The sequence below is a fragment of the Mytilus galloprovincialis genome, chromosome 12, assembly GCF_965363235.1.
Source record: "Mytilus galloprovincialis chromosome 12, xbMytGall1.hap1.1, whole genome shotgun sequence".
NCBI lineage: Eukaryota > Metazoa > Mollusca > Bivalvia > Mytilida > Mytilidae > Mytilus > Mytilus galloprovincialis.
The window spans coordinates 31831412-31847129 of NC_134849.1; the positions used below are offsets into that span (position 1 = coordinate 31831412).

Genomic DNA, 15718 nt, shown 5'->3' on the forward strand with positions numbered 1-15718 from the left:
ATTTATGTAAAAAAAGTAATTGCATTTTGGAACCTTTATACAAAAAAGGAGATAAGGTATGATTGCAAATGTGACAACTATCCAACAAAGTTCGAATAAAGTGGATGTAAGCAATTGAAGGCAACCGTACGGCCTCCAAACATGAGGGAAATATATAGCGTATAGTCTGCTAATGACTGGACATGAAAAGAAATGAAACAATTCAATTGAGAAAACTAACGGCATAATTTATAACAAAACAAAGAAAAACAAATATGACAGATATAATCTAACGAAAATCACTGAATTATACTGGCTCCTGACTTAGAACAGGTACATAAAAAATTTGCGGAACATGCTTCCTAACCTGAACACACAAACCTCTCCCTAACATAGGACAGTGATGTAACAACACAACAACATAAGGACAAACTCTTTAAATCAGTTGGAAAGACTTAACTCATCAGATCAATACAAGACAGAAAACATCAAACAGAAACAAAGACCCGACGTGACAGGGTATATATCCATCCCGCATCCCTAACAACAAAAAAGTAACTCCGTACAGATCTGAGAATGCTCGCAGTTACTGACAGCTAGGTCAAAACCATTAATTACTGTTAAAAAATCATGTATCTAAGACCAAAATATCAATCAGTAAACATCCAACTTCCAACGGATTTAGTCATGATAGTGTGGAGGCGTCATTAACATGACCTTGTGAAATGCCAAAGTAAAGGATCGACAGATTGTGGTACAGTTAAAGTGCATATGTGTATAACAAAACTTTCAGTATATTTTTATTTACTGATAACAACATCAATATTTATACCAATAAACACAATAATCAAAGATCTAATCACAATGTTGAATTGGTAACCTTTTAAAATAAGTTCAAATAAGGATTAATAACCCGTCTTGATATAAATTTCCGGGCTTTTAAACTGTTACTAGTGTTACACAGACAATTTGATTGTTAAACAAGTGTAACTCTGTTTGACATCCTGCGAAAGCGATAGTTAAATGTGTATTTGAAGAATTTTAAGTCTTCTGTTAGACTAAAAGATGACAATATTGTAAATAAAACAGAACTTCACTATTTTACAGTCAAAATATAAATGTATTTTTGTTCATTCATCTGAATGTTAATTTAAATAGAATAGTCGTTTTTGTTCCCCACCTTTATTAGAACTTATGAGGCACTTCAAAAATGTTATAAACCGTTTTGTCCGTATATCAACATACAGGATAAGCCATGACATTAACCTCTGACACGTGTAACATTTCTGGACCTTTAGTGATGGTCAGTTTGATATAACGACCATCTGTATACCGACTGCGCTGGAATACCAGATGTTCATTACCTGCAGCAGGTCCTGTGTAATGGGCAAATATCGACATATCATCAAGGTGGATCCCAACAGCTATGTCAAGATCATGAAGTCTGTAGGCTATGTAAAAATAATGACGAATATATTTGTGAATGCATAATACTCAAGTCGGCTGAATATAAAAAGAAAAAACTTCAACTCCGTGCAAAACATGACGCGAAAGTAAAACTTGCGTTATCAGGTTCATTCCGTTTTTTTTTTAAATATTAACACAGCTATGTCAAACGAAAACGAGAGGAAACATTATAAGGGGTGTAAACTAACTGCTTAAAGTAACCGTTTATAAATCTAATGCATTCTGGATAATATTTATAAAAGCTTACAGCTTTCATTTGATAATGTCTTTATCAATAGAACTTTAATCAATGTTGGGATGTTATACCTTTAGTAAAGTATATTAATAGTGTGATATACATTCTTGTATTTTGTATTTTTTTTTTATGACCAATATCGATGTAATTTTCAAAAAAGCTAATATTATTCATCTTATTAAGGTGCATAGGTTCAATATACATGCAATGATAAGAAAGCATATACATTTGTATATGAAAATCTAAAGCAAAGATAATCATTTTTGTGACAAAACGTAATTAAAACAGTTATCTTTAATATTTTGCCTATCCAAATGCAATCAAAGAAACGTCGAGATTTTTAAAAAAGCTGTTTAGTTTAAAAAAAACCCACTGGTCACGTATAGTTACAGGCAAACATTATGTTCTCATGAATCTAGTATACTAATATGTGAACCATCTCGCGTATAAATTTAAATTTTTCAGTCTATCTAAAATTATATTCAGATTATATAACAATCGTACCAGCGTGGAACCTATTGATCACTTCAATTCTCATGATATTGTAGATCTGTCCTAGATCTACCCACCAATATGGAGCCTGGTCCTGTTCCGTATGATGAGAAGTATTTGTTAATCCATCAACAGCGAGTCCTGCATGATCATTAAGATATGTTGAGCTTTGTTTGCACATCTTTCCAAGCGCCACATTTTGAATTTCTTCGTCTGGTGTTTTACAATCTAGAAGAAGAAAAAAAAATACTGTAGTGCTATTTCATGTCATAAATTTTAAAATCTTATTTTAGTCAATTTTATTGACATGCATTTTTATTCGATTTTAAGAAGTTAGAATTTAAAAATCTTATAAAAAAACTCTTTGACCGGACTATGTTTATTTTACTATAATGGTTCTAATGGGACCGGTTACTGCCAAACATTGTATTTCATTGAATACATTGCTCAAGTTAAATTAAAGTGTTCCAATACTTTAAAAAATCAAAAACTGGAATTTTCGTCCATATGAAATAATTTTATAATGACGAAAAATGATAAAAATCTTGCTTTTTTATCACGTAATTTTTCCAGATTCCAGCCTTTATTTTCACTGACATAAGCTCACGTATCCCATACCTTGTTAATACAGCTGTTTCTTAAACCACGCCTCTTTTGGGGTGATATATAATATTCATAGATAATTTTTATTTGTTGATATACTGGTTTCCAGATATAATCTCTATGTTTCATCTCATAGAAACATTACTTGGGACTGAAACCAGTATAACAACATACTACTGCGGTTAAGGTAGCACAATACAAAGATTTTATAACTCCAACTCCCAAGTTTTAAAATGCTGTAACGTTCTTAATAATGCTTGAAAATTTATAAAAGTGGTAGTTATGGATAGCTAACAGATTACTCTTTCAAATAAATGCAATGTTAGTATTATGCAACAATTATGTAACCAATTATAATGTTAACTGTGTCAAAAATATTTTCCCCCAAATTTCCACTTTCAATTGAAATTAGCTTCTGCATAGGTATTCCTAGAGAGTTGATTTTATTATATGTTGTTCCTATGGCTATTATCTACAAAAGGGTGTCTCAGATTTCAGATAGAATGTATAGAACAAATTTTACATCTAATTAAACATTATCTTCTTTTACGTGATTAGGATGTTCACACTAATTAGAGATTTATGAGAGAATGGAATACCATAGGGACAATTTGAGACACCCTTTTGAAGCCCAAGATATTTTGATTAATATTTCGTTAAAATTTTCTGTATAGTTAAAGAGCTGATAGAGCTAAATTCATTCAAGTGAACTGACCGAGATTTTGCAACTAATTACATAATAATTGATTACATAATGATTGCATAATAAAAATATTGCATTCATTTTAAAGATTATTTTTTTATCTATCTATATATACCTCTTTTATTATTTTTTATACATTCATAAAAAAAGTTACAGCATTTTTAAGGTTAGTGATTGGAAGTAAAAAAAATTTTTGTATTGTGCTACTTTAAATCTGAATTCTGAAGTAGGCAAAAAGTAAAAGTAGGGGTAGTAAATTGTTTTAGTATAAGTTTAAACTCTAACAAGTTCAGGGCATATAAATGTTGAAAATTTGCCGCAAAGCCCTATATATTGATCTTTGAATAAAATAGTAGTGCATATCAACTTTCAATTCTAGGATATGATTTTTCACGAAACTTCATAGTAAAGGTGTCACAGTTTTAGACGCAAAGGGAGTTCCTATGGGAAATTGCATTGTCTGAATTTACAGAAATGCAACCTAAAATACGTACGATTTTAGTCATTTTTCATGGTTCTGATTATGACAAATATTTTTCAATATAATTTGCAGATGAACGCCTCATTATACCTTTTTCTGTCTTTTTTTTTTATAGTTTATTTATCTTTTTATTATATGGGGAAATTATTTGAAAAATATTTTTCAGATAATTTCAGAAATATCGAAACTAGAATTTGTCTGAATCTGTCTCTTTATGAGATAAAACTATCGCTTCCATTTAAAATATCCAAAAAAAAAGCATTTTTCATTTATTAAAAAAAATTATTGATAAAGCAATCTTTATAAATGTTGTTTTTCAGAATTTAGGTGTGCTCGATTAGGGATTGTTCTGTATTTAAAATTTGTTTAACGGGAATGCTATCGAAGTCCAAATAAAAAAGAAATTTCCAGGCATTTTTTTTTACATCCATTGAAAGAAATTAACTTATATTTTTTTCTCCATTTTATTGATAAACAGTTAAAAGGGGGTTACCGTATTCATTTTACTGAATAAATCATTAACAAAAATGTGAAAGGTAAGTTACATTGAACAACATAATATCTTAATATAACAATATTTCGTTGCTAGATAAGAAATCCAGGATTTCGAAAAAAGGAGCGTTGGTGGTAGATATAGGCAACTTTAAAAGTGGGACAAAAGATAGAAGTATAAATAGCATGTAGGGCCATATATAAGCATCCGTTGCATATGTGTTTTACATATGTATATATTTAGGACGAAATGATGAATATGAACCAGACTTTGTAGTTTACCACATAAAGACATGTTATCCTACCCGGACACATGAATTTGAACCTAACACAAACAAACTTTTATAGCTGACTATGCGGTATGAGCTTTGCTCATTGTTGAAGGCCGTACCGTGACTTATAGTTGTTAATGTCTTTGTCATTTTGGTCTTTTGAGGATAGTTGTCTCATTGGCAATCATACCACATCTTCTTTTTTATATTTGCTCTAACTCCTAAATAGTGTGTGTTTGGCAGAGAGACACACTCTTTTTGATTTTAAACGGACCCTGATAGAGCCCACGATTTCTTGCACTCGAGCAGAGATGTAGCTTTGCTTTACACGATGGGTCAACCGCCTTACAAAATATTTGACCATTAAAAAAAGAGATAAAGAGAAATATTGACATGTACGTAATGGTATAAAGTATACTGAGTGACAACTATTCAAAATGTTGACGGCTTTACTCTATACTCACTAATTTCTCATTATCATTGTCTTGGAAACTTTCTTTTATAATATAAACAAGGTAGATGGAAATATCTGTTTTCAGTAAAAGACACAATATAACTCGCAAAAAAAACTGATTCAAACAAGAGGTCGTGACACTTTGCATTCCTACATTTTATGTAGTAATCTTCTACCTTCAGTTGGTTAATATTAGTAAGACGGCATAGTTCTCCCTGTTATTATCGTCCATACATTTTGACAAAATCTAAACGTATAAAGTTAAAGACAAAGTTTGAATTTAACCTTAAACCAGTAGTTTCATTGAAACATATTGATTAAATACGCATTAGAAATATTATTTCATTGTAAAATTCCAAAAAAATTGTTTTTTATAAACTGGATCTTTTTGCCATTGTATGATCTATGAAATATCTGATCACCTTTTTAAATGTAAGAAGATGTGGTATGAGTGCCAATGAGACAACTCCCCATCCAAGTCAAAGTTTTATAAATGTAAACAAGTATAGGTCAAAGTACGGTCTTCAACACGGCGCCATGACTAACACTAAACAGCAAGCTATAAAGGGCCCAAACATTACTAGTGTAAAACCATTCAAAGGTGAAAACCAACGGTCTAATCTATATAAAAAACGAGAAACACTTATGAACCTGATCAACAAACTGCTGAACATCAGAATCCTGACTTAGGGCTGGTGCCAACAATTACAGCGGGTTAAAACGTTTTAATGGTACCATACCTTTCCCTAATCTGAAACAAAAGTCAAACATCACAACATAGAAAGACATACTATAAAATATCAATAGAAATGGCTTAACTCAATACCTATTTTCCTATTAATAATTTCAATTATCATTCCACTACCTATTCGCTCGGACTTCTTTTGACCAAGGTGAGGCTTTGCCTGTCAAGATTCAAATCATTTGCCGATTGATTGATAGTTGGATGCTTAACATCCAGTGCCAAATATTATCATCACATTTAACGTGAAGAGAGCGTGGCATTCTCTCGACAAGAGGCATCATATTTAACGTCCCTACTCTTGAAGACGGTACTGCGTACTTGAACATCCCCAACCAAGCAAGCGGACTCCCTTCTTTAAACTGCCGATCGGAACAAGACCAATAGTGACCACATTGTTCTCCCCCGAATCACGTTGAAGAGGTTACTGTCGAGGCAAGCGCATGACCAAAAAAAAACAGTAATGAAGATGGAAGATTCATATACATGTACGTGTATTAATCAATATTTGCAACAAGAAGACAAGACACCGTGCTCTTTCACATGATTATATTTCAATGTTCAGTGAACCACTTATTCCGGATCTAACTCCACTTTGGCATACAATTTTGAACGTTTTATATTTTGAATAGAACGGAAGAATTGACGGATGCACAGACCAGTAAATATAATAACCCTTGCCATCGTAAGTTGGTAATTAAACTTAAATCATCCTCCTTGACAAAACTTCAATAAAATATCCCGTACATGTCCGTGTTTAGACGTATTGTATAAGTTAAACGTCAACTATTTTAGAAAAACTATTTAGAGCAATAACGTTAAATTACTTATACGTTTGTATGGGCTATTCCTAGAATCCATGCATCATTATAATTACAGGCTAGATATAAAACAAAATAACTGATTCATCTTTTTTCTTGAAGATACGTCTTCATAGATTGCATTTGATAAAATTCTATGGAAAGATGACAAGGTACTATCAGTGTTCTGAATTCTTACCTTTGATAAGAGTATCAATATATAGAAGTATGCTAAAAAAGACGAAGCAAGTCGTGTACACCTTTTATATTCCGGGGTGTTTGAAACTCTTGTTTTGATCTTGTCACTTTTAAATAAAACATGAGAATTTGATCTCGCTTCAGATTCCTTTTTTTATTTTTTATAGACGTTAATTTAGATTTAGGAACTTTGAAGAATTCTTCGTTTGAGAGATAAATATATGAATTGACGAAGTAATGATCAGTTCACTTGATTACCGGTAACTGAATAATTTATTCCTGTTATAGGTTATTATCAATGATATCATCCGAAACTTAATAACAAATAAAATTGAGAATGGAAATGGGGAATGTGTCAAAGAGACAACAACTCGACCAACTAAAAAACAACAACAGCAGAGGGTCACCAACAGGTCTTCAATGTAGCGAGAAATTCCCGCACCCGGAGGCGTCCTTCAGCTGGCCCCTAAACAAATATATACTAGTCCAGTGATAATGAACGCCATACTAATTTCCAAATTGTACACAAGAAACTAAAATTAAAATAATACAAGACTAACAAAGGCCAGAGGCTCCTGACTTGGGACAGGCGCAAAAATGCGGCGGGGTTAAACATGTTTATGAGATCTCAACCCTCCCCCTATACCTCTAACCAATGTAGTAAAGTAAACGAAAGTATGCAAAGAACTATAATAGTAGTCTGTGCTTATTTTTAAATATCATCTATTCCAACAAATTATATGTATTCAACGAGCCAAATATTCATGCAGCCTATTCTCCCATTCTTCATGCTTCAATGCAGTAGACCGAGATACGTTCAGGTAGGTTGGTTATGCCGAGTAATGATATTTTTTTGGAAATCTCTTCTAAAACGCCATATGCCGGACTTTAACGTACAATTACTTACATTTAACAGACATATTGGATACCCCGAACAAGGAAATGCGTGAAATCGAAAATTTGTAAATGTGTTTAAAGTATCAAGATATCAAGAATGCCCTGCAGCCGACCAGATCCGCCACTGTGCATTTAGACTGAGTTAAATAGAAAAATACAACGACCTAAACAAAACATATTTTTGTGTATTCACATGCACCTAGCTATACACTTGGAGAGCTTCACAGATTTATCTGAGGGAACTTTCTTACTTGCCTCTAACAGATTCGTTGCTGGGAGATCTTTATTATACTTATGTTGTTCGATAAGGCAACAGCAGTCAATGCATCCTTCGAAAGCATAACCACAAATATCAAACAGAGAAACCCGTATCCAAGAAAACTTGCCGATAGCGGAACTAAATGGAAATGTATAATTAATAGATTACCATGCATTTAAGGCTTTTTGGAAAGCCTTGTTTGACTTACGAAATAGTAAACTAAAACTACACTTGGAAAATCGTATCTTAGTATTTGGAACGTGGACAAAACAATTGTAATTGAAATCGACGGAGACCTGACAAACGTCTAATAACTTTCTTTACTTCTGACATTTACAATACTGCACAGTTATGCAACGCACGTGTTCTATAGCAGCCGACTTGAAATTAGGACAAAACATAGAGAATATTTCAGCTGAATATTTGCTCATTAATTTGAATATAAATCTACAACATTAACTAAGAAAAATCTTAAATTCAAAATGAAACACAAATTGCTGACGTCTCTTCAGAAATTCAAATGTTCATCGGGGAAAAACACCAAACAATACAAATAGGAGTCATATATTGCACATGTACACAATGATTTAAATTGTACAATGGGGAACTTTGCAGTAGCGCATGGTTAAAATTAATTAAACTGGGAGTACAAGCGGTCCTATCTTTAATTTGATGCTCTGATGAAAATGAAAAAATTAAAAAGTCATTTATTTTTCCGATTAACAATTGAAGTGAAGTTTTAAAGATTAATTAAGAGACTTACTATGTTTTTATCAGATTTATTACGCAATTTATGAGAAACACTATTAGTGTCAGCAAAAGCAATTTTACATTGAATATGAATATGAGTTCAATATCATTTTATGAGGCCCAAGATAGTTGAAAATTAACTTTACATCTTTTAGCTGCTCGATCCTTCTTTTGTGAGGTCGCGTCATTGTGATGTTTGATAATGTTATCAATGAATAGACAGTTGTAATCGCAGACGTTTTTGTATCTGTTACGCCTAAATCAAGAATAAAACATCATAAACAATCACATCACCCGCTGTGTCCGTACTGGTCCGTACGTTCTGATGGTTCGACAGGACAAGTACTGTAAATTAAGAAATTATTGCGATGTTTTTATTAACGCTAATTATGCGAATGGGTGAGTATCACAATAATAGGAACTTGCATTCTGATTACTGTAACATACACCCTTTATGCAGATTTTTTCAAAATCACAAAAGGGGCAATAACTAAAGTCGGTTTTTGTCCATTTTTGAATAATCGCGATAATAAGTGCAAGCAATAATTTCTTAATTTACAGTATCTCATTGCTATACATGCATCAATTGTCAAGAAGGGTTTGCAAGTCATGTACAACGGGAACGTTTTGTCTCGAGCATCAATGATTAGACATTTATCGAAATGCGCAATTAGTGCAGTAGAAGTCGTATCTTTTAATGTCAAATATCAGTACTGGGTAGACACCTCTGCTAATTAGTTCAAGACGTCATCATCAATTCAGTGGCCATTGTTATTATACTGGCATGAAAATATAAATGTAATCGTTAAGGATGTACTTATGTGAGGTTTTGGAAATTGTGTCAGATGTTCGGACTGCTTTTTTTTTGCCTACGATACCAAGCACAATGTTTGCCCCATAACACCCATTTGTCTTTTCATATAAGTCTTAATAGCTCTTAAAAGATCAATTGCCAAAATTAAAGCAGATTCTTTTTCTTTTGATTTGAGACTTAAATAATACCAATGCAAATATAAGGTAACAGTCCGAGTCAGCCTTTTCCCGCCATATTTTAAAATTCGAGTATCTCGGAAAGAAGCTCCATGACCTATCAATATTTTTAGCTTATTTTGTTCCTTAACTAATGCTCTTCCGACATATAGTATCATTTTTTAAATTCTTGATTGTTAATTCACCTTAGTCCATCTTTAAGAAATACGGTATTAGAAACTGAGGAAATCTAAAATTCCGAAACACCGTTTTCTTATCCGTTTTGTGTTTTGTCTCGAGCCTCACTGTTAAGACATTATTTTTGGAATAACGCATTTCGTTTGGAATTATCCGTACCGCCAAACATTTTTATTTCGACAAGACACATACTAACTTCTCATACAATCCTAGCTAAACAAAAACTACATTTGTAAAGAACAGAAATCATGTCTGTTATGAATACAGTGTGATTCAAATCTTAATAACTATCGCCCAACCCCTTCAGACAACCTTCTATAGTTGTTTTGTATCGGATTTTTTCCCCTTTTTTTAACGCTTATTTAGTCTAATGTTGGAAACACTTTGACTCTAGTGTCAAAACACTGCTCTTTTCTCATAATCTTTCACCATTCAATTACAATGTAGTTTAATTTCATATTTAATCCTTTTAGTAATTGGCACTAATTTCCACCGCCATACAGACAATGACAGATGTTGATGAACTTATCATACTACTGTCCTGATACACGATATTTTACTTACCGTCCAATATACAGACGACTTTTTCATTCTTAAGGCTTTCACACACTTCACCATCGTTGCATGGATTTCCAACACATGGGTCAAAATGTGGATCCTGGAAAAAAAATTGTTTATCTTACTGTTACAAATTTTATAATAACATCATTTATTTATCATCATATTACCCTACAATATACCATATATTTAACTGGTAACCAATGAACTGTTAAATAAGAATTAGAGAGTTTAAACTTGAATATATTCTTCTCCAACACTTCCGACGGAGCTTGTCTCGATCCATCAGATTGATATAACCCTGACACAATGGTTAATACATAATACTGATATAGTTTGTCGGAACAACGAAATGGTCTCTGGACATAAGCTTTGGTTCGTTTCTTACTATGTCATCTTAATAACTGGTGACTTCATTTGTTGGTTCCGATTTTGCTTTACAAGGCAAACAATATGACTGTGATAATCATTAATGAATAGCCACAGATACATGTGTTTGAAGTACGTGAGTGTGAAACCCTTTACTCACTGTAGAGCCCTTGTTGAATAATAAAGAAGTATATAACATTACAATAGAGGGCACATTTGCCCTGTTTTTCAAATCCGAAGTGCCGGTTTCTGTACTATCAAACTTCCGGGAACCATTACGCTCTAATATGCAATTAAAGGTATATTGAATTTTTCACCACATGTCAGGATAAAGGTATAGTTTTGACATGAAATGGCTGCCACTTTATTTGAACTTAAGACACAGAAGCTATTCATGCTTGAAATTGCAGAATTTAGAAAGTAATTGGGCTATGAATAAGGGGTTTTAAACCTTAAGACGAGTGATAGTAGGCTGGATCAGGGAAACTTCTGCCATTCTTTTTTAAATACGGTACCAAAGGGTATTTTATTTTTTTTAATTTTTATTTCAAGCATGAGTTAAGAGATATCCAACCGCATAATTACTGTTTAATTACTTGTTTATTCCATATTATCCATAAGACCAGTATAGGAGGAAAGCACGTTAGTGGGAATCGAAATATAATACTGGCACCAAAATGTGCTTCAAGTAGAATTTCTTTGATAAGATTACATTAAATGTTACCAAATTACTTTATATATACCCGTTGAATTTAAAATTTAATAACCAAAAAACATTACTCGGGAATATAGGATTTTTTTGTGTGTCTAGCATTCATTTATACATGCCCTTATTCGAATTTTAAACTCACCCCTCTGTAATGATGAACCTCAACGTAGACATAACCACTTTCATTTTGAAGATCGCCTTCCGAAACATACATTGGTTTCAAATTATTAAGTTCACATCTAAGAGAAGCTCTGTTATAATTGTAAGAATGGCATCGTGTTCGCCGGATACATTTTTGGAAGCATGCCCTCGGTGATATGTTTTCAAATGTACGATAAGCAAATCCACGCAACTTTACATTTCGCTTATCTGGATTTATCCGGAAAGTTCCTGATGTACATTGCTCAGCAGAGATTTGCAGGATTTTACTAAGTAACAGCAGTCCTTGGTAAATATTAACATGCATTTTCTACAATCACGATTCTAGTGGAGTCCTTTCAAGTCGTCGTCAACTATTAAAACCGTACCTGACTATGCATACATGTATATATTTCAAGTGATGGTCTGTGATATAAAACCATTACTTGCAAGTCACGTTGCCATATGCAGTTAAAATCATAATTAAACCTTTTGTGTTTTAGTGCAACAATATCCAAAAGAATAAATAATTCACACAAAACGATATATGTATACAACAAATATCAATACTCCATGACGTCAAATGACACAACTGAATGAGTTTGCTGTCCATCATTTGTTTGTTTTGCTTAAAATCATACATACACAACAACATACTTTATTTATTTGCGAAAGAAAATTACAAAATTAATGCGGTTCCAACACAAACAATGAGCTTTACGTTTGATTTCGTCGTGTTGTTCAAGTCGGTTATAAGTCTAATTCGATAGGTCGTGGAAGAGAGAAAGTGACGATTGGAACATATCCGTCGTTATCGTTGAAAAGTATATTCCGAATGATTAAGATAGTGTGAGGTATATAAAAGAACGCAATTTATCAAAATAAAAGATTTATATCAGTATATGTTTAAATCATGTAAATGATCATACACGTTAAAAAAAAAATTGGAGAATTCTTATTTTATACAATTGATGTGTTGTCCCTATATATTAATGTCTTTTCTGTATTAAACAGATAACATGACCAATTTTTGCAAACAACAATTATATTAGACGAAATCCAAGGTTAAAATATGTTGCACATCCAACATGTCCAATGTTTTTGTCAATCTTTTATGAAACACTAGAAAAATATTTTTTCATGCTAGAGCATAATGTCTGAAACAAAATTTAGATATATTTTTTGTTTTTTTTTGTTTTAGTATTATACTGGTAGATGGACTTGCGGCTAAATTAAGACACTGTTATTCGGTTGTTGCGGTTTATTATTGTATATTATATACGTTTGTTTTCGATTATTGTTTTGAAATAAATCAGGCAGTTAGTTTTCTTGTTTGAATTGTTTAACATTTGTCTTTTTAGGGCCTTTTAATGCTTGCTACATGCGTACATTGATTTTTGCTCATTGTTGAAGGCCGTACGGTGACGTTTAGTTGTTTACTTCTATGTCATTAGGTCCCTAAGTGGCGCGTTATCGCATTGGCAATCTGACCACCACATCTTATTTTGATAATATAAGTTATTTAGCAGAACACATTAACAAAAATAAAGTTATTTTTCATGATTAATTGTAAGCTTTCATGGATTGTTATAAGTATTGGACATATTGGAAATAGGCTAATCTTCAAGATCATGAAAGAGATCAATTGGACAATTTTTTTAATGATAAACAGACCGTCACTTTTTACAGTGAATATTACACTAACAGCAGGAGAGAAGCAGGGTTCTATGAAACCTTTCACGATTATGTTTTTTAAGCACTTTGGGAAAAAGAAAAAAAAAACATGTCAAGTAATAATCTAAAAACATAATTAACGCAATATCAGAGTATTACATAGCTTAGGCGTTCCAAAGACAAGGAATATGCTTACTAATGCACTGAACTAAATGACGTAAGCAGTGAACAATTAAACACAACTCGGTGAAAGTATTTAATCATGTTAAAAGATTGAAACATCAGTATTGCCTAGTCGATTTAAAAGCCTTTGTAAAACGTTATTACTATTGCATCATACTAAGCTTTTATTAAAAACAGCTCGTCAAAAGAGTTTTGTTATAGTCACATACATCATGATAGCAAATCAATTTACGTTTATTAATATTTGAACACATATGTAAACAACATACTAATGCATCATGTGCTTGCAAAGTATTTTGTTCAAAAACAAGAGAAAAGAAATCTAAAATCCAATATCATCTGAATATATGATTATGTCGTATCCATATGTATGATCTGGACATTATTTTGAAATAAGAAACGTTATATCTATTTGTACAATTCAAAATAGTTGTTCTTTGCTATAAAACAGTAGCTATAGTGCCTAACAAGATTTTGTGAGGTAGACGAAATTGACCTTAAAACGATCGTATTGACTTTTGATGTCCAAAAATAGGCAGATCGAACATAATTATTTTAACTATATTTAATGACTTCTTTAGTTTGGAATTAATTGTAAGTAATATATTTCAATGAGACTAAACTTGAAATGCTTTTTTTTTTGTTAAGATAAACAACAATTTTACCTGGCGTATCCGTGCGTAAAATAAATATTGGAATTTCTCTTCGAAAAATGACTTGTTTAATGGAATAAAACGTCTAATTTGTAAACTATCTTATTTTTTTCCGCAAAAGGCTTTTAAAAAATGATTTATCTACTGTGTATTCGGAAAATTTTGTGATAATACAAGAAGTGGTTATTTTCACCTTTCATATCTTTACTTTCATTGATAAAACATAATATAGACTCGTCCAGTGTCCAACATGAAGGTCATTTAATTAAGTTACTGTATACATTCATGCACATTCTGATTTAATCAATAGTCAAGTTTTAAATACATAAACAGTTTGAAAATAAACTAATAATAACCTTATCCAATCAAATTGCGTAAGGTTCAGTAATTACAGTTTGCCGCGTTTCAACGAATAGCGGGAAACATTTGTATTAACGATGCGTATGAATATTCTAGCTGTCTGGGTTATCGGTAATACATGTGATATGAATATATTGTTTTGATTTATTATAGCCTATGACGTTACGCACGGTATTAGGTTTAGTAATGGTAACGTTACTCGACGTAGTTTTTCTATTATTTCAACAACTTCTGTACAAAACGTCAAAGCTTTGCATCTTCTTTTTTTAAACAGCGGTCATTGTGATGTTTTACTTCTTATTTAAAAAAAAAATAGACTGTTAACATGGCTGATTATATATTTTTGTCAAACAAACTTTATTTCATCATAATCTTAACTTATTGAAAGTATATATTTCAAATATTTGTAACTGTCCAAGCAAATCAATTGTTGCAAAATGTTAAATACTTTATGATGCTCATGATTCCGTCATCACAAGTATCTAGGTATAGGCATATAGACCGCTTGGAGACAGCCAGTACGGTTTCAAAATTGTTTTGTTCTCTCAGAGTATACATTTTTTCAACCCGCCTTCAACTGTGGTTTTCAAGCTGCAATTCGCGAATAATTGCATGGTCTTTTCATTCGTACTATCAATATCTCAAATATGTGTCATTTAAGAAGATGATAAAGAAAAATAATCCTCGTTCGGGTCAATGGCAACGGCAACAGCTACTATGTTTCCTCTGTTTGCTTGATCTGTAAATTTAATTTCATTCTAAGATTTTGGAATGAAAAGGGCAGTTTTGAATTATTAATTTTATTTCAAAATTAAAACAAAGTGGTCTACAGTCGGCCTTAAAATAGAATGACTATTTTTCACATGCGTCTGTTTGTCGGATGCGCGGAAATGACTTTTAGTGTATCATGAAAACAAACATTCGTACTAGTAGACTCATAAATATTACATGGCCCCAAAAACTAAAACGTCAGTATTATAAAAGATTGTGCTAGATATACTTATCCTAAAATTTCGGGTAATATTTATAAAACATTACGTGTAAATTAACTCATGAAAATCGCGGGATTATAATAAGAGAATC

At 32.1% G+C, this 15718-nt stretch overlaps 1 protein-coding gene across 1 annotated transcript; it reads right to left on the minus strand.

Moving 5' to 3' along the window:
• Nucleotides 1-772: 772 nt before the first annotated feature.
• LOC143054691 (uncharacterized) lies at nt 773-12229 on the minus strand. Its single transcript, XM_076227709.1, has 4 exons — nt 11770-12229; nt 10556-10649; nt 2186-2401; nt 773-1430 (listed from the first exon to the last, which is right to left on the minus strand). Exons 1-4 carry the CDS (start codon nt 12091-12093, stop codon nt 1216-1218), a joined length of 849 nt encoding a protein of 282 aa, XP_076083824.1. The 5' UTR covers nt 12094-12229; the 3' UTR covers nt 773-1215.
• Nucleotides 12230-15718: the final 3489 nt, after the last annotated feature.

What these genes read in the sequence shown, in the direction of transcription:
- LOC143054691 (XM_076227709.1), bottom strand. Translation starts at nt 12,093, where the DNA reads ATGCATGTTAATATTTACCAAGGACTGCTGTTACTTAGTAAAATCCTG. An exon ending in AGGTTCATCATTACAGAGGG is followed by an intron (nt 10,650 to 11,769) that starts GTGAGTTTAAAA and finishes TTTTTTTTCCAG; the next exon opens with GATCCACATTTTGACCCATG. An exon ending in GATCAATAGGTTCCACGCTG is followed by an intron (nt 1,431 to 2,185) that starts GTACGATTGTTA and finishes ATTTTTACATAG; the next exon opens with CCTACAGACTTCATGATCTT.